The sequence below is a fragment of the Carassius carassius genome, chromosome 12 (genome assembly GCF_963082965.1).
Source record: "Carassius carassius chromosome 12, fCarCar2.1, whole genome shotgun sequence".
NCBI classification, from domain to species: domain Eukaryota; kingdom Metazoa; phylum Chordata; class Actinopteri; order Cypriniformes; family Cyprinidae; genus Carassius; species Carassius carassius.
This window is the reverse complement of record NC_081766.1, coordinates 17,707,505-17,732,588: the sequence shown is the minus strand read 5'-3', so window position 1 is coordinate 17,732,588 and position 25,084 is coordinate 17,707,505. Positions and strand designations below refer to the sequence as shown.

Sequence of the window (25,084 nt, the reverse complement as noted above, 5' to 3'; positions counted from 1 at the left end):
TATCTGTTCAGATCATCGTCTAATCTGCACCAGAAGATTGTCTTCAGGGTATCATCACGCCATGGTACCCTAAAGGAAAGGTCAAGTAATTCCTAGACAATTCTCAATTGGACGGCCATATTGGAAAATGGAGAGGAGCAAATAGGATAGGATAGGATGTCCATGGTTGTTGTTGGAATAGGTCTGGTCTTCTGTCAGCAAACAGGTGGATCAACACAGGTAAATGTCATTAACTCAAACAGACTATTGGTAGAACCAGAATACAAGCAGTGAAGCAGGTGAGTAATTGTTCAGACTGCAGTAGTCAAACAAACTTGGTAAGTCTTAACTTTCCATGTATTACAGGTGGGGGGATCAGCACCAGATCACAGAAAATGGAAGCAGATGGTGACTTAAAGAGAGAGATTTGTAGCAGGTAAATAGCATGGGTAGGTAGCCAGTTACATTGATGCACAGTAGTGGACAACGAAGGTGAGCAGTATTCTCTCAATGTAAGCAGTCTTAGTCACAAACCACACTGGTGAATGTGGTAAAATGCAAAGAAGAGACCAGACAATGGCTGCGTTTACACTTGGCATTAACATGCAATCACCGTGATCCAATCAAGCAGATCGGATCATCAGTAAATCAGGAGAAGGCGCGTCTACACTTGAAAACATCAACTGACTTTTCTATCTGGATAACCGATTGGATCAGTCTTTCCCACACAATATTTAAATACAGAAGCATCTCAATGAATTAAGATGTCATGGAAAAGTTAATTTATTTCAATTAATTCAATGCACACACACTGAAGTAGTTTAAGTCTTTGGTTCTTTTAGTTTTGATGATTCTCGCTCACATTTAACAAAAACCCACCAATTCACTATCTCAACAAATTAGAATACTTCATAACACCTATAAAAAAAAAACTTTTCTGGAAAGTGTTAATTTACTGTACATGTACTCAATACTTGGTAGGGGCTCCTTTTGCTTTAATTACTGCCTGAATTCGGAGTGGCACAGAGGTGATCAGTGTGTGGCACTGCTGAGGTGGTATGGAAGCCCAGGTTTCTTTGACAGTGGCCTTTAGCTCATCTGCATTTTTTGGTCTCTTGTTTCTCATTTTCCTCTTGACAATACCCCATAGATTCTCAGTGGGTTTCAGGTCTGACCAACACCATGGTCATTTAACCAACTTTTGGTGCTTTTGGCAGTGTGGACAGGTGCCAAATCCTGCTGGAAAGTGAAATCAGCTTGAACAAGCATGAAGTTCTCCAAAATTTCTTGGTAAACAGGTGCAGTGACTTTGGTTTTCTAAAAAAATACAATGGACCAACACCAGCAGATGACATTGCACCCCAAATCATCACAGACTGTGGAAACTTGACTGTGGAAACACTGGACTTCAAGCAACTTCAAGCACCCTTCCTCCAGACTCTTTTGTATTTCCAAATGAAATACAAAACTTGCTCTCATCTGAAAAGAGGACTTTGGACCACTGGACAACAGTCCAGTTCTTCTTCTCCTTAGTCCAGGTAAGATGCCCATTGACATTGTCTCTGGTTAAGCAAATTCCTTGACACAACTGTGTGTGGTGGCTCTTGATGCCTTGACCCCAGCCTCGGTCCACTCCTTGTGAAGTTCACTCAAATTCTTGAATCGATTTTGCATGACAATCCTCATAAGGCTGTGATTCTCTCGGTTGGTTGTGCATGTTTTTCTTTCCTCACTTTTTCTTTCCTCTCAACTTTCTGTTAACATGCTTAGATAAAGTGTGTGGTGGACATTCTGGCGCAATATGGATGCTGCACACTGGTGGTGGAAGAGGAGATACCCCCGGACAATGTAAAGCATTTTGAGTGCTTAGCAAAACCCTATATAAATGTAAGGAATTATTACAGCACTCTGTGAACAGCCAGCATCTTTGGCAATTAACGTTTGTGTTTTTCCCTTCTCATGAAGGGTATCAAAGATTGTCTTCTGGACAACTGTCAGATCAGCAGTCTTCCCCATGATTGTGTAGCCTAGTGAACCAAACTGAGAGACCATTTTGAAGCCTCAGGAAACCTTTGCAGGTGTTTTAAGTTGATAGTAGCTGATTGGCATGTCACTATATTTTAATTTGTTGAGATTGTGAATTGGTGGGTTTTTGTTAAATGTGAGCCAAAATCATCACAATTAAAAGAACCAAAGACTTAAACTACTTCAGTCTGTGTGCATTGAATTTATTTAATACGCAAGTTCCACCATTTGAGTTAATTACTGAAATAAATGAACTTTTCCATGATATTCTAATTTATTGAGATGCACCTGTAAGTCTGCAGAGAATGGCTCAGTGCAAAGTCAACTTGAAGTCGTGGGTTTTCTTTTGAAAAGCATTTTCAGTCGCGGGACATTTTACAAATTAAAGAGAAGAGGAGTCTAATTAACGGTCCACACGGGTGTTCTCCATCCCTCTTCGGAGAGTTCATGAAAGAGGGGTGGGGTTTTGCGTGAAATTCAACTGCGAATGCAGATCCAATCACAATGCATCCTCGACTACCTCTGGACAAGGATAATATTCCAATCAGAAGTGCATTTACACTTTTCAGTGTGTATGTAGACAAAATCCAGATACAGATCGCATGTTAATGGCAAACGTAAACACAGCCAATGTTGGTGTGTTTTAAAGCAGAGTGATAAGGCTAATGGTAGACAGGTGTGGTGATTGTGGAATGTGAGCAGGTGTGAGCCAGGAGGGATTCTGGGAAATGTAGTGCACAGAAGTGACAGGCATAGTGACTGGTGAGGTGACAGGTAAGTGACTGATGATCCTAGTGATCCTGACATTGTGACTGTAAGGTACTTGGAAACTTGGGGAAAAGATGGATATAATATATAAATCCTTTGATTATTGCATTTTCTTTGTTTTCGACTTCCTGGTTATAACAGACTATGAACTTGAATACACCATCACAGAACACACTGATAATAAATGAGAGCAAATATAGCTTATGGTACATATAATTAAAAGACAGAGCAAACATATATTATGTAAGCTTTAGCATTATCTTACTTGAACTACGTTCCAGTCTCCGATTGTGTACTGGAGAGACATACTCTATATGCTTTTGTTAGTACTATTATCATCTTTTCACCACTAATCTGGTTCTGAATGTATATATATATTTTTTTATGAATGCATTAATGCACCTAATTATCAAATTGAAGGCATTACACCTTGAGTGTTTTTGCCCTCTGGGTGCTGTAATGTTAATATCCTTTTGTGGTACTTACTTTTTGGTACTTACACTGGACTGTAACTAACTCCATTAGTTTGCAAAACTACATTTAAGAATTTTTGGCAATGGTAAATTACAATGTTTCAATTAAGTTTCAATTAACCATCTTTTCCAAATCAAGCTGCAGGGACTGCACAAAGTCGTGTTCATCTTTGCAGTTTTGTAAGAGTTTTGCAGGAAAGATTGCAGAGTTCCCTTGTAGAGGCAATTATTTGATTGTTTCACCAAAATTATCTGAATAGTTCCCCTTTCAATAATAGATTGTGCAAGTTTGTCATTAGTCATCATGAAATGTGCCTTTAGCTATGAGTATCTTGAGCAAGGTCAGTTCAAATTTGTCTAAGCAGGTTTAGAACACTGACTATTCAAGTGCCTTTAGACATATTGTTCAGTGAAAACTGTATGGGTGTTAAATAAATATATTATTAACCAGTTTTTTAATGGTTGTCAGCATGGAACATCTGGAGTTCTGGTTGTCTTCTTAAAAAGACATTAAAGTAATATTTCACCCAAAATGAAAATTTGCTTGCCCTTAAGCAAGCGGTTCTCAATTCCAGTCCTCACGCCCAACTGCTCTGCACATTTTGTACGTTTCTCTTATCGCTTCAGACGTTTGTTCTGTTCGAACATAAGTGCCCTGCGAAGTGGACATCATAGGATATTCCGCCATGATTCCAGTTTGAAGCGAACGTATATGTTCCATTCAAAGCGCATTGAAGTGTGTGAGACGTGAATTTAAATTGTATTGATTTACAGAGGTATATGATGTCACACTTGTCCGTGTGTGCAGATGGACGTTGTGCAACGCAAATCGGTGAATGAATGTTCCAAAGTGAAGTAAACTTCAACAGATTTCCTCTGCTCAGGGAGTAGGGAGCAGTAAACACTGTGTAGAGACCATGTCAATGGGAACACCGTTCATGCACGGTGCTCACTTCTAATGAGCTGATTTTCTGAATCAGGTGTGTTAACAAAGAGAGACATACAATATGTGCAGAGCAGTGGGGCGCGAGGACTGGGAATTGAGAACAGTCACCTTAAGCCAACCAAGATGTAAATTAATTTATTTCTAAATTTAGCATTGCATCACTTCCTCACAAATTGATCCTCTGCAGTGAATGGGTGCCATCAGAATGAGAGTCCAAACAGATGATAAAAACATCACAATAATCCACAAGTAATCCAGACGACTCAAGTACAAGTTGATGCAATGCTAAATTTCTGCTGATCTATTTGAATGAAGAAAAAAATTATTTACATCTTAGATGGCCTGAGGATGAGTAAATGTTACTTTTTTGGTGAACTATTCTTTTATTATTAAATAAATTTGAGACTTTTAGATAGAATTAGACATTGAAAGTTGAAAGAAGACATCGACAGTATGAGAGCAGGAACATCATTTCTTCACAAAGAACTGTTTGTGGGAGACTTGAAATTTGAATAATTTATCATTCAGAGCTCAAAAAATTTAATGACAGGAGTTAGTCACCATCACATAAAAAGCCGAGACATACAATGCATTCTGTGGCCTTTTCCTTCAATGCCTTTGTGTTATTGTATTGTCTCATTTGCAGGATCATTATTGGTTAAATCAAATGGCTCACTTCCATTAGAGAGGAAGTGGGATCTTTGTTGTCATGTGAAAGGTGACTTAACATGCATGATGTCATTCATGGGCAAGTAGTTATGTTGTCAGGGTTCATTTCGAGTAAGCGCATGACCTAAGATCGATTGATTTTCATAGTGAATGCTAACCAGCACACCCCAAGCACATCCCATTTTTAATTGTTGTTTGGCAACCAGTTCTAAGTAATGTATTTTGGTAACTATTTAGATTCAGTTAGCTATTGCATTTGGTGTAATTAACTAGCAATAAACAATAACATACCTTGATGACTGTTGCAACAGTATTTTTGCATACACATAAGCTTTCAAACATTTGGAGTACGTATTATTTTTTTTATGTATATAAAGACATTCACTTTAATTCAATAGGTACCTTAAATTGATAATCAAGTAGTGATTTTATAAAGTTGCAAGATTTCTATTTCAGATGTAATAATTCAATCTAATAATCCTGAAACATTTTTTTAGTAGTTTCCACAAAAATATTAAGCAGCGTAGCTGTTTTCAACATGATTAATAATAAGAAATGTTTATTAAGCAGCAAATTATCTTTAACAAGTAATCTGAATGGCCTATATATGTGCACTATTTTAAACGGGCCTTCTCTAACTGAGTTTAATGCCACAGTTATGTTAGAATTCATCTCATTCTTGTTTCTGTGGCGGTGCTTCGCTCTCGTCATGAGGCGCGCGATCCCGAGTGCTGTATGACTGATGCATCAGTTCAATTGAACTTTACTTCAAATATATGAACTTACCTGTTTTGAATACTTTATATTAAACCTGTTCGTTTATGTCCAATATTAGTGCCAAACTGTTGGACTTTAAATTAAATCTACTATCGATTTTCACCATTGACTGATTTTGCTGAACATTTAGACGGATAACTTTTGTGCGCAGATGCGGCAAATTTGTCACAGGACGCACGATATGACAGTTGCATCCGACTATATATGGACTAGCTGTTTTAATTACAGTATTTTTATATTTAACGTTAACCATATCGCCCAACACTAACCTGGTGTTAAAGAGATGAGACCTGGTGTTCACTTTGAAATTAAATTTTGATAAGTTTTAGTTTACCTCAAGGGCATCCAAGATGTAGGTTTCTTTCCGCAGTATTTCCCATTTTGATATTTTTAGGTCAAACCGTTCTTGTCTGTGACTCACATAATGGAGGTCCATGGTCACCACCTCAAAGAGCATGCACAGAGAAGTCCAAATTAAACAATTGCCCATCGTAAGTACACATTGATGACCTAAGACACGAAACGAGCGGTTTGTGTAAGAAAACGAACAGTATTTATATCACTTTTACCTCTTGTACACAACCACGTCCAACTGATCTGAGTGCGCGAGTGCTTCCTGATGTGATGTGCGTGTGCGCGGTTTTAGTTTGCGCAAGCGCGGAAAGTGGCGGAAGAGATCTCTCGCACATGAACGTCACTCATTGTTTACACTTACTGTCTATGGTTTACACAGAGATTTCGGAAGTGGTTTAATTTGGACTTCTCTGTGCATGCTCTTTGAGGTGGTGACCATAGACCTCCATTATGTGAGTCACAGACAAGAACGGTTTGACCTACAAATATCAAAATGGGAAATACTGCGGAAACAAAGAAACCTACATCTTGGATGTCCTTGAGGTAAGCTAAAACATACCAAAATTTTATTTGAAAGGGAACTATCCCTTTAACGAAATGAAGCTTATTGTAAAGTGTTAGCTATCTATTGATTGAGAATAAGTATACAGATCTGTACAGTATATGCAAGCAATGACCCATGTTTGGTAGAAAGCAGTTATTAACTGCAGACACTGGCTTATGTCATTTAAGTATGATTAAACCTAATGTGGGTGAAAATGATCATAAGAGAAGTGAGTTAGAGGTGAGGGTATGTAGCATGCCTGGGAGCTGAGTAGATAGAGAGAGAAAAAAAAAACTTTGCTTATCAAGGGAACAGAGGATATCCATCAAGCCCTGCAGCTGGGCTACTGAGAGTGAGGAGGTGGATCAGACAACCAGCTGCAATTACATATCTTCCCAAGTGGGATTCCACAGAAAAGAGAGAGAGCGAGAGGAACACACAAACACAGTGTTTCTGAAAGCAAGGGAGGGATGGAGAGGGATGGAGAGGGATGGAGAGGGATACCACAGGCAGTTTACTCTCTTTAAAAGGCAAAGCGTGCAAAAAGTGGAACAGCTGGCCTGACAGCGTGACGATGGATCCATGATGCACCCGTTCAGACTCGTATTCTGTTTTCTGATTTCAAGGGATGGAAAAAGTGAGTGAAATTTAAAGACCAATCAGACTTTTATTGGAAGCCACTTAAGAGAGATACTCTGAAAGAGAAGCCTTCAGACTGACGAAACCCAAGCGATCCACCAGTGTTGGCTGTTCCTGTGAGCAGAAGGTGAGGTGAACAGTAGAGTTTAGGCTGCTAACTGTATGGAGCAGAACTATGTCCTTTAGTGCCAGAGGCAGCATTGCTCAGGAGGGGGCGCACGGGAGCAATGAGCAGAAAAACACACGGGTCAAGAGGGCTGTTCGCATCTCTAGTATTGTCGCACAAGAGGTGAGTTCACAGGGTAAGGTACTCTTTGTTTTTACCACTTGATCTGCACTGCTGTGCAAAGGTTTGGGGTCAGAAAGAATGAATTATTATTATTATGATTACTCTTTAATACTTTCAGCAAGAATACATTAAATTGATCGAAAAGTGATAGTAAAGACACTTATAATAATACAGAAGATTTCTGTTCCAATTAAATGCTATTCTTTTTCTATTCATTAAAAAATCCTATTAATCAAAAATTATATTAATCAAAAAATCTTGAAAATAATCATCACATAGCTGTTTTCAGTGCATTATATTAAGAAATTATACTGAGCACCAAATCCGCATATTAGAATGATTTCTGAAGGATCATGTGACACTGAAGACTTTAAGTAATGGTTTATTCACAGGAATAAATTACATTTCTAAATATATTAAAACTGAAAACTGTTATTTTACATTTTAAAGACATTTCACAGTATTTTACTATTATTCACTAAATATAATTATTTAGTACTATTTTAATTGTATTTTTATTCAAATAAATGCAGCCTTGGTGAACAAGATACTTCTTTCAAAAATATAAAAAAATAAATCTAGCTGACCCCAAACATTTTAAATGGTAGTGTATTTCACTTTGATATATAGGTAAAATCAGACTATAAATAGCTGAATTCTTTGGAATTTGGTATTCCTGTTATAATTTCTGTAAATTTAAAGTAAAAGGAAACATAAATTTTTTAATCAGTCATAATCTAATGGTCCAGTATGTTATGACTGGAGTGAAGTCAGATGGTGTAAACAGCTGCTCCTAGAATGGCGTCGTTTCAGAATTGATTGCATTGTCAGTGTAAGCATTATTTCAGGAATTACTGCAGGTGTTCTGGGACAGAGTAAATAAAAGCATTCCCGTCATCATCTTTCTTACAAATTTGAAACTTGAAGGTAAACAAAACTTGAATGTTAACCTTTCAATATTCGCTGCAGTAAATTCATAGAAAAAAAGGAATAGCAATTATGCTTTCTTAAATGACTGAATTATTTCATGTGATTATTTCCTTGAGCACTTGAGATCAACAAAAAATAATATTCAACATGATATATATAGTATTCATGTTTCATTTAGGGGTAAACTATTCCCTGTAAATGTTTACAGAATGTGCCTGTTCCTGTGTTTAATGTGATGAAAATGCATGACATGAACACTGGCATTTGTTTCTGCCCAGAGCCTCATGTTAGCCGTGTGTAACATTGGTGTTGTGGTGTCAGAACTGGGCTCTGGACACCATAGTCACAACCGTGTGGTCAAGCACCCCACATTCATCTCAACACAAGGATGCCCTTGACTGCCACACCACCGTCTGTGAGGCAATGAGACAATCGCTCACTGCAAATGGCAGTGCCCTATGGGCTGTAGCACTTCCTTGATCGATGGATGCAATTTCTGACTGCTTTCCTGTGAGATTAACTTCTGTTTCAAATGACAGCTTTCTCTCAACATTCTTTAGTTCAGTACATCAAAACCTTCTACCTGTGATGTTTCTTCACAGTCCGATTAGGATGCTCTGGAGCTGCATATCGGTTGGTTGTTTTAATTGATTTGAGGGAGATAATTATGAACCTCAGTAATGGTCTCTTAATGGAAGGTCTTTCTGTGTGAGGTCTCCACGTCATGACATTGGTGGACAGCTGGTGCGAGGTAGGAGATCAGGAAAGTTTCCGCCTTGATGAATGTATAATCCTGAAACAACGCACAAGGGATGGGTATAGCATAGGTGAATGTTCTGTCAACAAGAGTAAAGGTTAGAGAAAGATCAAGGTTTTATATATATGTATATATTTATATATATATACACACACACACACACACTGAACAAAATTATAAACACAACACTTGTTTTTGCCCCCATTTTTCATGAGCTGAACTCAAAGATCTAAGAATTTTTTATGTACACAAAAGCCCTATTTCTCTGAAATATTGTTCACAAATCTGTCTACATCTGTGTTAGTGAGCACCTCTCCTTTGCCGAGATAATCCATTCGCCTCACATGTTTGGCACATCAAGATGCTGCTTAGACAGCATGATTATTGCACTGGTGTGCCTTAGGCTGGCCACAATAAAAGGCCACTCTAAAATGTGCAGTTTTACTGTATTGGGGGGTCCGAAAACCTGTCTGTATCTGGTGTGACCACCATTTACCTCATGCAGTGCAACACATCTCCTTCGCATAGAGTTGATCAGGTTGTTGATTGTGGCCTGTGGAATGGTGGCTGTGCGAAGTTGCTGGATATTGGCAAGAACTGGAACACGCTGTTGTATTCGCCGATCAGAGCATCCCAAACATGCTCAATGGGTGACATGTCCAGTGAGTATGCTGGCCATGCAAGAACTGGGATGTTTTCAGCTTCCAGGAATTGTGTACAGATCCTTGCAACATGGGGCCATGCATTATCATGCTGCAACATGAGGTGATTGTCGTGGATGAATGGCACAACAGTGGGCCTCAGAATCTCATCACGGTATCTCTGTGCATTCAAAATGCCATCAATAAAATGCACCAGTGTTCGTTGTCCATAACATACGCCTGCCCATACCATAACCCAACCACCACCATGGGCCACTCGATCCACAACGTTGACATCAGCAAACCGCTCACCCACATGACGCCATACATGCTGTCTGCTGTAAAATGACCGTAAATAGGCAGTTTCTCTCTTTATGAACGTCACGTTTATTCACATCCAGCCATATACTAGTTCACACATACTGATTTCCCCCCCGTGTCATCCCCCGACACGCCCCTGATGATTCACGTCACTCAGATTTAAAGTAACAGTGTTGAAACCACCATACACTATATCACATCACATGACATCTCCCCCTTTTTCTGAAAACAAAGTCTGCTATTCTCTTCTCCTCCCCCTTTTTTTTTTTTTTTTTAGAAAACCCTTGACAGTAACTTTATCATAAATAACAAACAGCATGTAATCAGCTTAGGTAAACATCTCTCAATAACATGAATTTGAGCAATGTAACTGTTAATGTACTATCGAACAGAACAAACACAACTACTGTAGCACAACTAGTTACGAAGCATATCGTTTCCTGATTTTTTTTTTTTACAGGTCAAGCCTGACAACCGGTCTACTGACTCTTCCTGACCTGGTAAGCAACAGTCCACGCTTTGGAGTATGAAATGTTTCCCTGCATGGTTGGGTCGGTACAGTCTCGGTTGTATCAGTATGTGTAGGCTCAATGTCCACAGTCCCTTTTGTTTGTGGTGCAAGTGTGTGTACAGCCTGTTTTGTTGCTAATGTTGGTGTTGGCACTGCTTGAAGATGACGTCGGTTATGCCTCAGTACCGCTCCTTGTTCCGTCTCGATGACATAGGAACGAGGTGTTACACTTTCGTGCCTGATCACTGCTGGTGAAGCCCAGACCTTCTCGTGGTCCAGCTTGGTAAGAACAGTGTCACCTGGTCTTAGTGTTGACAGATTCTTAGCTCCATTGCGACGATTATAGTAGAAAGCTTGTCTGTCTTTCTCTATTTTGTCTTTCAGCATGACAGACTTCCTATTTGGCCACCTGGGATGAAGATTCTTCTCTAGGGTTGGAAGTGTTGTTCTGATTTTCCTTCCCATAAGAAGCTCTGTCGGACTAACTCCAGTAGTGGCACAGGGAGTCGATCGGTAGCACATGAGGGCTAACAGAGGATCTGTCTGCTTCAGAATTCTTTTTGCAATCTGCACAGCCCTTTCGATGTGCCCGTTTCCCTGAGGATGGTGAGGACTTGATGTAATGTGTTGGAAATCCAGCCGATTGGCTAGTTCTCGAAACTCTGCACTAGAGAACTGAGGACCGTTGTCACTCACCACCTCATTTGGAATTCCGAATCTGGCAAAGACAGCCGTCAACTTTTGTGTGACATGAGATGTCGTTGTAGAAGGTAAGTGCAGTATCTCCAGAAATCTGGAATAGTAATCGGACACAATTAGATAATTCTGTCCCCGGTGTTCACAAAGATCAGCTGCGATTCTTTTCCAGGGTCGTTCTGGGAGTGGTGTGGAGATCAGGGGCTCTTTCTGCTGTGTACTTCTCAACTCTTGGCATATCTGACATGACAGCACTGTGTTCTTTATGTCCGCTGAAATTCCCGGCCACCACACAGACTCCTGTGCTCTCTCTCTAGACTTTGTAAGGCCCTGGTGACCTTCGTGAATCTTTTCCAGGATCTCCTTCCTCATCGCCCTTGGCACAACGATTCTTCTTCCCTTGATCACTAAGCCCTCATGCTCTGAGAGCTCTGCTTTTGCAACCGTATAGTCTCTGGCTGCTGCCAGAACTTGACTGCGGTGTTGTGGCCATCCAGCTCTGATCAGCTTAATTACGGCTTGTAGCTCACCATCTGTTATAGTGGCGTTTCTGATACAGTCCATTTTATGGGGCGTCGCAGGTACCCCTTGTATTACTGCATTCACGTAGCGCTCCACATCGGCATTCGTTTCTGAATCTTTAGTGATAACAGTTTGCGGGCTTCTGGACAGTGTATCTGCAACGACAAGTGTCTTGCCTGGTGCATACTCTGCTTTGGGCTTAAACCACATTAGACGCATCAAAAGTCTCTGGCACCGTACAGGAACGTTGTCAAGACTTCTGCTATTGATGAGAGGAACCAGCGGCTTATGATCCGTCACCAGCTTAAACTCATCCAAGCCGCTTAGATACTTTTCAAACCTCTCACATGCCCACACACCAGCCAGACATTCTTTCTCGATCTGTGCGTATCGGGTTTCTGCATCAGTGAGACATCTGGAGCAGTATGCTACCGGCTTCCATCCTTCTTTGTGTAGCTGCAAGAGCAACCCCCCAAGTCCATAACTGCTTGCATCAGCCGAGACAGCAGTGGTCTTAGTGACATCATAATACGCAAGAACTGGTGCCTTCATGAGAAGCTCTTTAATATTTTCAAACGCCGTCTGCTGCGTGTGTGTCCACATCCATACACTTTTATGTCGGAGTAGTTCGTACAGAGGCTGGCTGACCGTTGAGAGGTTAGGAATGAACCTCCCCAGGTAATTCACCATGCCCAGCACCCTTTTCAGTTCCTGCACATTTTGTGGTGGAGATAGCTGTCGGATGGCATCCACCTTGTCTGGATCTGGCTGCACCCCTGTCTCATTAATAAGGTGACCCAGGAACCGAAGTTGGCTTTGTCTGTACGTACATTTTTCAGGATTTAGTTTTAACCCTGTAGACTCCACTCTCTGAAGCACTTGCTCTAAACGAGAGTCGTGTTTTTCCAGGGAGGACCCGTAGACCAGTATATCGTCCATGAAGACCTCTACCCCCTCCAGACCTTGAAGCGTCTCCTGCATTTTCCTCTGGAAGATCTCTGGAGCACTCGAGATCCCGAAGGGAAGCCTCCTGAAACAATATCTCCCAAATGGTGTGATAAAGGTGGTAAGTCTGCAGCTATCTGGATGAAGAGGGATTTGCCAGAATCCGCTGGCTGCGTCTAAGGAAGAGAAAACTTTTGCGCCGCTCAGTTTGGCAATAATCTCCTCTGCAGTAGGTAGCACGAAATGTTCTCGTTTTACTGCTTCATTCAATCTTTTGAGATCCACGCAAATGCGTGCTTTGCCATTTTTCTTCAGAACGGGAACCATTGGTGCACACCATTCAGTCGGTTGTGTCACGCGCTCTATGACGCCATTTTTCTCCATCCTTTGCAACTCCTCTTTCACCTTTTGCAGCATTGGTATTGGAACGCGCCTCGCTGTGTGTGTCTGACATGGCTGTGCTGAGTCTTTTAACTGAATTTTGACGGGGTCGGTTTTTAGTGTGCCGTGCTCACCAAACGCATCATAGTCAGAGGCCACCAGGTTCGCCTCCTCCACTCTCCTTACCAAGTTCATATCAGCTGATAGAGACCGACTCAGCAGGTTATTGACTTTGTATCCACGGACCACATAGGCAGAAAATGGATACAACTGTCCTTTGTACACTGCAGTGGCTTGGAACAGACCCAGACAGTCTATCTTCCCCCCAGGGCTATCCAGTGTAACATTAGCTGGCTCTAGTGTCTTTACTGGGACTAGTGTGTTGAAAGTCTCTTCTGCCACAATGTTTACGTCAGCCCCTGTATCAATTTTGAAATTTACAGGGGTCGCCCCAATCAGGAGCTGCACCATCCACTGGTCTTCTCGTTCATTTACATTGTAAACTGAACCCAGAAAGTATGAAGGCTGGTCTAAACGTTCTGTGACTTCTCTCACTGACCTGTTACTGTGGCAGACTCTGGCCCAGTGTCCGATTTTTTGGCATTTGTGGCATTTGCCTTTCTTTGCAGGGCAGCGCTCATCACTTGCATGCACAGCATTTCCACAATATCCACATTTTCCATGACTGTCAGCTCGGATTTTGTCTTTAGGCTTGCGCTGTCCCTTCACAGGTTGCTTACTTGTGCTGACAACTGCTCTGACCATGCTCACCGTCTCGCCTTGCATGCTGACTTGTGTGGCCACCTCCTCCGATTGACGAACAGTCTGGATTGTTTGTGCTAGTGTGAGATCAGTGATCAACTGCAGCCTCCGAGAGAGATCTTTATCCAAAATGCCGACCACAATGCGGTCGCGAATCGTTTCGTCCCTCATGGCGCCAAACTCACAGTGCTCAGACAGCTCGTACAGTGCTCTGATAAACGCTTCTGCTCTTTCGCCGGGTTGTTGCACTCGCTGGTGAAAGCACGCACGTTCGTGAATGACATTTCTCCTCGGGAAAAAGTACTCGTTAAACTTTCCCAGGACTATTTCAAAGTCGTTTTTCTGTCTATCCTCTGCGAACACGAACGATTTATAAATATTCTCTGCCTCACTCCCCATGGCGTAAATGAGACAACTCACTTGCACTTCTCCATCCTCTTTATCTAGCTTTGTAGCCGTTCGGAAGCGCTGAAATCTTTGTCTCCAATCCATCCACTCCGTTGGCTTGTCGAAAGAAAAACTCGATGGTGGATTAAACTTCGCCATTATCCGCCACTTCTGACACCATGTAAAATGACCGTAAATAGGCAGTTTCTCTCTTTATGAACGTCACGTTTATTCACATCCAGCCATATACTAGTTCACACATACTGATTTCCCCCCCGTGTCATCCCCCGACACGCCCCTGATGATTCACGTCACTCAGATTTAAAGTAACAGTGTTGAAACCACCATACACTATATCACATCACATGACATCTGCCATCTGCCCTGTACTGTAAAAAGAACACCTCTTCAAAGTGCCAGACGCCATCGAATGTGAGCATTTGTCCACTCAACTGCAGTCAGGTTGTTGTAAAAATCACCAACAAATACACCAGTTTTTTTTTTCTTTTTTTCTATAGATCAGCTGTCTCTGTAGTGATGAGGAGTATAAATAAAAAATCTGAGAGATCAAATGGTGCTCTTTGGACTTGGTGACACAATTTAATGTGAGCTGATTCTGTATAATCAGGAATGAGGGTGAATCAGGCCCTGAAATGAGGAACACAGAAGGATTTTGGTGTGACTTATCTGAGGTGACAGAAATTCAGAAATTACAGTTAACTCCTACAATCTGGATATTAATAAATCAAGGAAGAAAAGCCTTATACTGTATAAAATTCAGTTAGCATCTTTGCAGAACAGCTTAACGCATGAACTTCAAAGAGAAGAAATCACACCATTTAATTTTTGCCAAAAATAAACACTTTTCTAATAGCATTGTCCTTATAATTGTCATTCAAAATTATGTGCAGTTGAAGTTGGAACAGTTTCTTTCTTGTAAGTAGATTAATAACAAATCTGCCCAGATAAGAGCTATAATTTAATTTCATATATTAACACTTAACTTACAGCAGATTGTTCAAACAGCACAGAGCATAGAAGTAGATGAACGACAAGATACCGGAGAAACCACCACTAAATGAAGAGCACAGAAGTCAGCAAGATATAAGCAGAGATATAGCTATCAGGTGGTGGCAGGGTCCTGGATCCAAAGGAGAGCAGTTCTTGTTCTCATCCTTCTCCAGGAATGCTAAAGGAGTCTGGGATTCTGCCAGTCGAGCCTTGAGCAAATGGTGGTCTGAATATTATTTGTGGATTATGATTCTGACCTTGGTGCTGAAGCCATTGAACAAGCTCTTCCAGTCCTGTGCTCCTTCTGTTCAGTCTTCCTTTCACTCACACATGCCTTGCAAACAAGGCTCTCAGAGTTTCTGCTTTTGGGACAAGACGAGTCCCATTCTTGGCCAGGAGAGCAGAGAGGTAAGAGTGGCCAGAGACTTTGAGGTTGAAATAATTATTTACTTATGTGGATTATTAGTCTAGAGGGCCAGTTATTACCAGTTGACCTTTTTTTTTTCTCCCACTTTGCTGCGAATGTATTTCTTCATCATAATGGTACATAATGAACAAGATAAATATTAGATAACCATAAATGAATAATCATTCTGCCTCACTGGTTTTGGTAGACTAAGTTCAGGGCTATCTTAAAACAGGAAATCATTTGAACTTGTATTTACATCTTAAGGTGCTTAAACATATATATTTGTACCTACACTTTAAGTACTTCTGTGAATATTATTTGTGTTTTGGTGTCTTTATTAGTATAATCAAGGCAGTAGATTATAAGTAAGAGTAATCAAAACTCTCTCACTGGAGCTTTGAGCAAATGACTAAGCTTTGGTTGCCTCTTTAGGGGCCTGGAGAAAAATAATGAGATGACGTTTGCCGCCTAAGAGGGTGTTTACAATGTAAAGCATTAATGTTCTCCCTGCAGTGATGTGTACTCAGTGGATATCTCAGAGACTAAACATGGCTTCATTACTTCACCCACACTGAGTTAACAACCCACTCAGTTCCTGTCAGAAACATGATAATATTTCTGTCCTACAGCAAACTTTGGAAAAACATGGATAATGGACTGAACAGTTTCTGCTTTAACTAGATAGACTATGAAATTAGCAATTTTTCAAACTTTATTTTTTGAGAAATCATGCAGAATTCGTAAACTAGTAATATCACTTGGTCACCTATGTCGGATCATACAGTGTTCAATAAACGTCATGAAGTTATAAACAATCCATTTATTGTAGTATTGCAAATATTTGTCCATCCATATATTTAATGAGAAAGGCATTTCCTCGTTTTTGACACTGATCATAATGTCTTTAATACAAATAAAAGACGGTAATATTGGGAAATAGGTTTTCTGTTTGAATATATATATATATATTTTTAAATTATGTATTTCTGTGATGCAAAGCTTAATTTTCAGCATCATTACTTCAGTCTTCAGTGTCACCTGATTCTTCAGAAATCATTCTAATATGCTGATTTGGTGATCAAGAAACCTTTTTGTTTAATCAAATTATCAAAAAGCAAAACAACATTGAAAACAAAACAACTGCTTAATGTTTTTATGGAAAGCTTTAATGTAACCAATTTTCTTTTTTCATTCTCAAGACCAGGACATCTTCACTTATGGTTTAAAGCTTCTTGTCCAAATGCAGATTTTCAGCAGCAGTTGCATAATTCATTTAATAATCTGAAAAGACCTCTCATTGTGAAGTATATTTCTCCTCAGGTGCTGTCTCTAGGTGCAGATGTCCTCCCTGAGTATAAACTCCAGGCTCCCCGAATCCACAAATGGACCATTTTACACTACAGCCCCTTCAAGGCAGTCTGGGACTGGGTCATCTTGCTGCTGGTCATCTATACGGCAATCTTCACACCTTACTCGGCTGCGTTCCTGCTCAACGACGAGGAAGAGGCTGCCATGCAGCGCTGTGGCTACTCTTGCAGTCCACTCAACGTGGTGGACCTCATTGTGGATATCATGTTCGTAGTGGACATTGTGATTAACTTTCGCACAACCTACGTGAACAGCAACGATGAAGTGGTCAGCCAGCCCGGCCGAATAGCTATCCACTATTTTAAAGGCTGGTTCCTCATTGACATGGTGGCTGCCATTCCTTTCGACTTGCTCATTTATCGCTCTGTAGAAGATGTGAGTGAACTTATGGGTAATTTTGACTTTTAAAGGAATAGAAATTAATTTACTCGTCCTTAGGTCATCTACGATGTTGTTAGTTTCTTCATCAAAACAGATTTGGAAAGATTTAGCATTACACCACTTGCTCACCAATGGATCCTCTGCAGTGAACGGGTGCCGTCAGAATGAGAATATCACAGACATCACAAACAGCAAACATCACAAAAATTGGAGTCTTTGTTAAAAATCTATCAAAGTGTTTTTAATTTCAAACTGTTGTTTCAGTCCTCAGTCCTCTATCCATAATATTGCTTTCTTTATTGAAAAAGATGTCTCGTCTGAATCAAAAGAGAAATATGCACATATCACAGATACACCGTTTACAAGCAAAAACAGTTTTAAAAAAACATCAATGGATTTTGATGTGAGAGGACAGAAGTGGATTCTTTTTTTCCACTGGAAGCATTGCTATGGATTATGGACTGGAATTTTTGGTCAGAAGCAACGGTTAAAATATAAAATGCCTTGATTATGAAATTGTTTCTTACAAACACAACATTCTCTTCACAAGACATCAGTTGACGGACTGGAGTCATGTAGTTATTGTGTTGTTTTTAATAATCTGTTTGGACTCTCATTCTGACAGCACCCATTCATTCACTGGTGATTCATTGGTGAGCAAGTGATGTATGATAAATATCTTTAAATATGTAATGATGAATTAAAAACTCATCTACATCTAGGATGTCCTGAGGGTGAGTACATTTTCATTTTTGGGTGAACAATTCTTTTTAATATGCTGTTATAGCTTTTGCTAACCATCTCCTAACTTTTCAGTGCTCCTTTTTTCATGTATTGACAGACGACGACTCTGATTGGCCTACTGAAGACTGCTCGGCTTTTGCGATTAGTTCGTGTGGCACGTAAACTCGATCGCTACTCCGAGTATGGAGCCGCGGTGCTCTTTCTCCTCATGTGCACCTTTGCACTAATTGCCCATTGGCTGGCATGCATCTGGTATGCTATTGGGAATGTGGAAAGGAGCGGCCCGTCTGGGATCGGTTGGCTTAATTCTTTGGGTGAACAGCTGGGGAAGCCGTATAATATCACAAATCCTTCATCAGGACCCTCTATTAAAGATAAATATGTCACTGCCCTGTACTTCACCTTCAGCAGCCTCACCAGTGTGGGCTTTGGAAATGTCTCCCCAAACACCAACTCTGAGAAGATCTTTTCCATCTGTGTCATGCTCATTGGAGGTTAGTGTTTATTCTTAGGTCAGCCAAAAAAAAAAAAAATGAAAATGTAATTTATTCTTGTGATAGTAAAGCTGCAATTTCAGCAGCCATTACTCCGGTCCATAGGCGCCGATCCTGTGGGGAAAATATTCACACTAGATATGCTACATTAACTAATCAAAAATCGGTTATTCAGGAACCTCACTGATTGGTGGATTGGGTCCCTGCCGGTCGTAATGCTCTCAAATGCCTCTTTAGAGTGCCTAGTTGTTAAAGGAGTTTTCTTCGTTTAGTTGCAAAACATATATTTAATACACATGAGCATCAACCACTATACGTGTCTGTCTGTTGACTTTATTTTATGTGTTGATTATTTGGTTTTATTTGAAAAACAGAAGCATGCTGAATGGACTTTACGGCTTTAACAGTTCTGATAAGTACTAAATGACATGATACTACTGTCCTCACACTTTTGAATAATAATGTATATTATCACACATAATATAATTTTTCAGTTATTCAATGTCATTTTTATGATTTATTTATCATTTATTATTAATATTCTAATATATTCTAATATAAATAAGTCTTTATACATGAAAATAAATAGCTGCCTTTATATTTCAGGAAGGGTTCACGCACAAGGAGATTATCATATTTGTGGGTCTTCGGTTTCAAAAATCCTTGGACATTTCTCAATAAAAATCCTATGGGCTGATAAAGAGCCAGTAATAGTAAACGTCCCCACTACACATGATTAGTAGACATGCCTTTTTGGGGGCATTATGAGGACTAAAGTGGATAAATCGTGTGGATTAACATTATGTTGTTTTCTTCACAGCACTAATGTATGCTAGCATATTCGGAAACGTGTCAGCCATCATCCAGAGGCTGTACTCTGGCACCGCGCGTTACCACACTCAGATGCTACGGGTTCGGGAGTTCATCCGTTTCCACCAGATCCCCAACCCACTCAGGCAAAAACTGGAGGAGTATTTTCAGCATGCTTGGTCCTACACTAACGGCATTGACATGAATGCTGTGAGTCACAGAGCCACATACAGAACACCTGGGCATACTCAGTTTTTTCCACTCTGTTTATTTTTGCATGCACACATGACAGAGCACATAACATGGCACCATTTATCACATTAACCTATGTTTTATCATATTGCAGGTACTGAAGGGGTTCCCAGAGTGCTTACAGGCAGACATCTGTTTGCATCTGAATCGCACATTGCTACAGAACTGTAAAGCTTTCAAGGGCTCCAGTAAAGGTTGCTTACGTGCTTTGGCTATGAAGTTCAAGACTACACATGCTCCACCAGGAGACACCTTGGTCCACGCTGGTGATGTGATTTCGGCGCTATACTTCATTTCTCGTGGCTCCATTGAGATCTTAAAGGGAGATGTGGTAGTGGCCATTTTAGGTAATTAAAGAGCATCTCATTGTGATCATTTGCACATGTCAGGGGATTTCCATGGAGCCCCATCTCCGAAAGAAATTCCTAAAATAAAAATACAAAAATAAAACATCTTTAAATATCTATTAAATGAAAATATTCTGAATATTTGTAAAATATTATGTAGAATATATATACATTCTATTACGGTCATCTTTTTTTTTTGTACTTTTAGATGTATAAACTTGAGGAGAACATTGGTCTAATGAAACAATTTTTAATTTAGTTTCAATGTGAGTTTTTTATTTTAGTTATTTATTTTTGGATTATGACTAGTCTTGACTAGTAATGCAGAATAAAACCGCGAACATGTAAATAATCTTCTGCCATTTTTATTTTATTTTATTCGCTCTAAGTACAAGAGTACTTGGTACTTTTGAGACTTCAAGAAAGCTGTTGAAGTGTGGCTCCGTCTTGTGGACATTTTTTTATTCTTCATTCTGCATTTCTTTTAATGACACGTGGTGCCATCTGTTGATAATGCAAAGGATGAATAGCATACTACATACTAGAATACTGAATACTATTATTACAATTTCTGCTGTATATTTCTATTGCAAAAATAATAAGATTTGTGTGGAAGTATGAATTCAAAGTGTTTAATGTCTGTTAACTATAGGAGACATTTTGAGATTTCTTTTTGTTTTAAAGCTTACAGTAAATATCTCTTCCTTCGGCTTATCCTGCAGGCAAGAACGATATCTTTGGAGAGCCTGTTAACTTATATGCACGTCCTGGAAAGTCAAGGTCTGATGTGAGAGCATTGACGTACTGTGACCTGCATAAAATCCACAGAGATGATATAGTGGAGGTCTTGAACATGTATCCAGAGTTCTCAGACTACTTCTGGAGCAACCTGGAGATCACCTTTAACTTGAGAGATGTAAGCTCGCACATGTCTGTGTAACTTTAATAGTACATAAAGACAAAGGTTCAAAAATGCACTCATTTGGTTATCTTCTCAACAGACTAACACTAAAGCTGGGTCAATGAGCAGTGACCCTGACGATTCTGACCGTGGCTGTCATGACCATCACACACCAAGGGCAAAGCTTTTCTTCAAGTCCAAAAGAAACTCTATCCCACAAGGTAAGAGCAAACACTGTGTGACCACTTCTTTCAGATTCTTGAAACTCACATCTACTGAAATTCTTCTTAGTAGCAGATACAGAGAAGACGGAAGAAAAACTCAATAGGACGACATTCAGAACACATAATTTAAGCAAGCAGCACAAGGACAAACAAACTGCTCATCAGGACTCAGACATTTTTGCCTCCCAGTCCAGCAGTGATGAAGAGGAAGAGACCCGGCGGTCCACTGCAATAGCAGACTGCTCTCAGAGCAATATCACTAGTATTAGCAATGCTAATAGAGACAAGATCCACAACAGCAGTAACTCTTTCACTACACTGTCAGGTAGGATTCAGAAAATGTGAACTTTTGTGACTAATCTCTTTCCTGTTAAAACTGGCATACTGTCTAATTTACAGTAGGTGTATTATATAAGTGTTAGCTCACGTATCTGAAAGAAATTAACTAGGAAGAAATAGAAGAAAAAAATTCAAAGATCCTAACAATAGTTCTTTTGAATTACATAATTGGATTCATTTTCAGTTAAGGAGTAAGTTCAGCAGAACACTTAAGTTGTCATCATTTACTCGGCCTCATGTCATTCCAAACCCATAAGACTTTTCTTCATCCTTGAAACATAAATGAAGATATTTTTTACTAGTTAAATCTTTTTATAAAATGCTTGTCTCTTCGGGAGACTTGGATTCATGTGGAGTTCCATTATGATTTTTAAGAATCACAGTTTTGGGTAAATTAACTTTTAGTGGAGGAACATAAATCTTTCAAGGTTCATTAAAACATCTTTTTGTGTTTCTAATGGATTTTGAACAACATGAGGTTGAGGAAATTCTGATTAATTTTTTTTTTTAGCTGAGCTGAGCCTTTAAAAGATACATTCAGGGGGGGTGGGGGGGGGGAGAACATTTACTCACCCTTACGTTGGTCCAAACTTCCAAGCTTCTCTCTTTTGCGAAAAAACAAAAACAAAAAACAAACAAAGGTTTCAAGCTTCCAAAAGGATGCAGAAGCACCATAGAAATATTGTAAAAACATTGCAAATGTAGCCCTTGCAAGTCATTATTCACTGATAAGCTTACAAACTAGTGAGCTGTTAACCATTACATCCAGATCATTGAGTGAGTGAGAATTAAAGAACTGGATCTGATTCATGAATGAATTATTCAGACTGGTTATATGAACTGAACAAACAGATTCATTCATTCAAACAGACATCGCTACACAAAGCTGTTGTATCGACTCATGGTGCTTGATGCTAGAGTGAAAAAAGTCATCAGGATATTATTTAAAAATGTATACAGTTTTGGAACGATGTGGTTGTGCATAAATATAATTACCACATTTTCAATTTTGGGTGAACTTTTTCATTGCAGTGAATGCATAAATTTGACATTATTACCCTTCTCTTAAATTAGGAGCACTTTCGGGGGTTTCTAACATCTTCAGCTTTTGGGGGGATAGTCATGGCCATCATTACCAGGAAGTACCCAGCCACAGTATGTCTTTCCCCTCATCTTCAGTGCCCTCCAATACTGTAATGCACAGTGTTACCCATCGCTACTGCACTGAGGTAGAGAATAGACTGGAAATGATGCAGAGACAGCTCCACAGGTGAGATCCCGGTACAGTATTGTTATTATCTTGGCATCCTTTACTCTTTATTCATATACTTTGAGCTGTTTTTGTTGTCTTGTGTCTTTCAAAGATTGGAGAAGTGCATGTCAACAGACACGGGGGCTATAATGCAGTTGCTTCAGAGGCAGATGGTTCTAGTTCCACCAGCCTACAGCTCTGTGACGTCACCTATAGAAGCATCTTCAAATCCACCCAAACCAGGCCAGAAACTGTTCCGTTCTGTCAACCCTTTGGAGACAGATACGCCAGCCCATCTCTCTGAGGTATTTCACAAACTTTAAAATTACAGCCATCATTTTTTATTGAATCTCATATGAGTCTTTAATTCATTCTCTTGGATTTTTCCCAGATACTTGATCACCACAAATTTGCTGAGAGTCCCATAAAGTCCAGTGGAAATCTGTCAGGGGCAATGGAGCTCCAGCTCCTGGACTCTTCCTTAGAGCCCTCCTCTGAGACTCCTTCTGGGTCTTATACAGAAAGATGGCCATGTAGCATGGGCCACAATGACCCTGATTGTCTTACAGCACACACTGACCACCAACAAATAGACACAGCTGATCAAGGTAGTTATAGTTTTTTGGATGCAGACCCTATCGGAACTGTTCACCAACCACAAGCTGGACTGAGGTTAGATTTGGAGTGTTTAAGACGCCTATCATTGCCAGTGCAGCATCATGTAGAGGATGATTCCTCAGTCCAAAAATGACATGGCTCTAATCCTAGGTGTTAAGATTGATAATTTTGTTCAGCATGTCAACGGAAAACAATGCATACATCCTGACGGACCGCAACAATGTTGGCAGGATGTTTTGAAGACCTTCTACTTCAGGTTCATATTAATTACCTCATAAATTCTAATGTAGAGGCATCATTAATGTCCCTGTAGTTTGGTACATTTGTGTTAGCTGGTTTAACGATGCTTGTTGTTCTTACCTGCCTATCACTGAAAATGTTTAATTTTACGAAAGTGTTCATTTGTTATTATGAGGTGTAAATGTAATGATTTGTATTAGCATATCAGTTTTTTAAAGATGTGTTTTTGTGTTGAATTGATGATTGTTTGTTTGGAAGTCTTGGACATACTCTAGCAATACACTGCAAACTCTACAGAGTATGACTTAAATGGACATTTGGAAACTCTCAGGTGGACTAACCCCAAGCTCCTCTTTAGTAGCTAAAATACCTCAGAGTGACTGATTCCAGGGAATAATGGTTAATCCTGTTGAATAACATTCCAGTAGTTTACATGACTGAAAGCATTATTTATATCTCTCATGCCATCCACTGTACAGATTTTCCTTTGAGAATAAGTTATCACTCTAAATATATTATCATCAGTTTGGCCAAAGGGTCAAAATGTGTTAAATGTGATTTAGACAGATTATGAATAAAAATCAATTTTGATCATAATCCATATCGCTAGTACAATTACTGTTGAATTATGCATATATAAAACATACAGTATATGATAATTTGGCACTGGTTCATGCCAAACACATCCAGTAATAAGCTATACTATAAATGTGCTAGAAAGATATTTATAGGGAATGTGTTATACAGAAAGGGTATAGCTTGGGATGTGCATATGTATTATAACATGGAATATATTGTAATTTTAAGTAGGAATATTTATTGTTAGTTTACTATAAATTGATTATTGTGGAGATTTGATCTCTTATTAACTGATAATCTCATTCACACTGAATAAATTAATTCACATAATTCATCAGTCTTTTCAAGTTTATGAAACGTGTCTCACCTGGCTGAATGAGAACCACCATCCTTGCCTTGTGTTTCTCTGGTGTGAAAAATATTGTTATTTTTTTTTTCTTTTTCTAAACTTCACCACCTCTGCAATGCCACTGCCAGCCAGCACCAATAAAATTCATTTTCAAGGCTTTGATTTTTGTCAGTGGATTCAGTCTATAGAGCTGAGTGAAACTGAAAGTCTGCATCTATGCTCAGGCTCTGCCACAGGACCGCAAAATTGAAACAGGAAGTTGGTGTGTGTTTAAAAGTGATATGTATCCTTCTGCTCATTGCTACCTCTTGTTCCCTTTCGAGAGTACTCTCGTACTGCGTAAGCTAGCTTACGCTATGGGAAAAGGTCCCCTTTTCTCGAGAATATGAAGCCAAAAATTATCCTTAATTTGTAAATAATGTAAAACGCAGTGCTGCAGCACAGCAGACC

General features: G+C 39.7%; 1 protein-coding gene across 2 annotated transcripts in view; it reads left to right on the top strand.

Annotated features, from left to right (window-relative positions):
• The window catches only part of LOC132154980 (potassium voltage-gated channel subfamily H member 2-like), a 33,996-nt gene extending 9,418 nt beyond the window's left edge, over window positions 1–24,578 (top strand). Inside the window, exons 1-11 of one of the 2 annotated variants that reach the window (XM_059563735.1) lie at window positions 7,117–7,463; window positions 17,057–17,479; window positions 18,327–18,723; window positions 19,544–19,743; window positions 19,880–20,132; window positions 20,855–21,048; window positions 21,134–21,254; window positions 21,328–21,582; window positions 22,671–22,866; window positions 22,961–23,153; window positions 23,240–24,578. In XM_059563735.1, coding sequence (XP_059419718.1) covers window positions 7,350–7,463; window positions 17,057–17,479; window positions 18,327–18,723; window positions 19,544–19,743; window positions 19,880–20,132; window positions 20,855–21,048; window positions 21,134–21,254; window positions 21,328–21,582; window positions 22,671–22,866; window positions 22,961–23,153; window positions 23,240–23,599 — 2,706 coding nt within the window. In that variant the 5' untranslated portion in view covers window positions 7,117–7,349 and the 3' untranslated portion in view covers window positions 23,600–24,578. Of the gene's footprint in view, window positions 1–7,116; window positions 7,464–17,056; window positions 17,480–18,326; window positions 18,724–19,543; window positions 19,744–19,879; window positions 20,133–20,854; window positions 21,049–21,133; window positions 21,255–21,327; window positions 21,583–22,670; window positions 22,867–22,960; window positions 23,154–23,239 lie in introns of those variants that run through there. The other variant, XM_059563736.1, reaches the window with a different exon arrangement.
• Window positions 24,579–25,084: the final 506 nt, after the last annotated feature.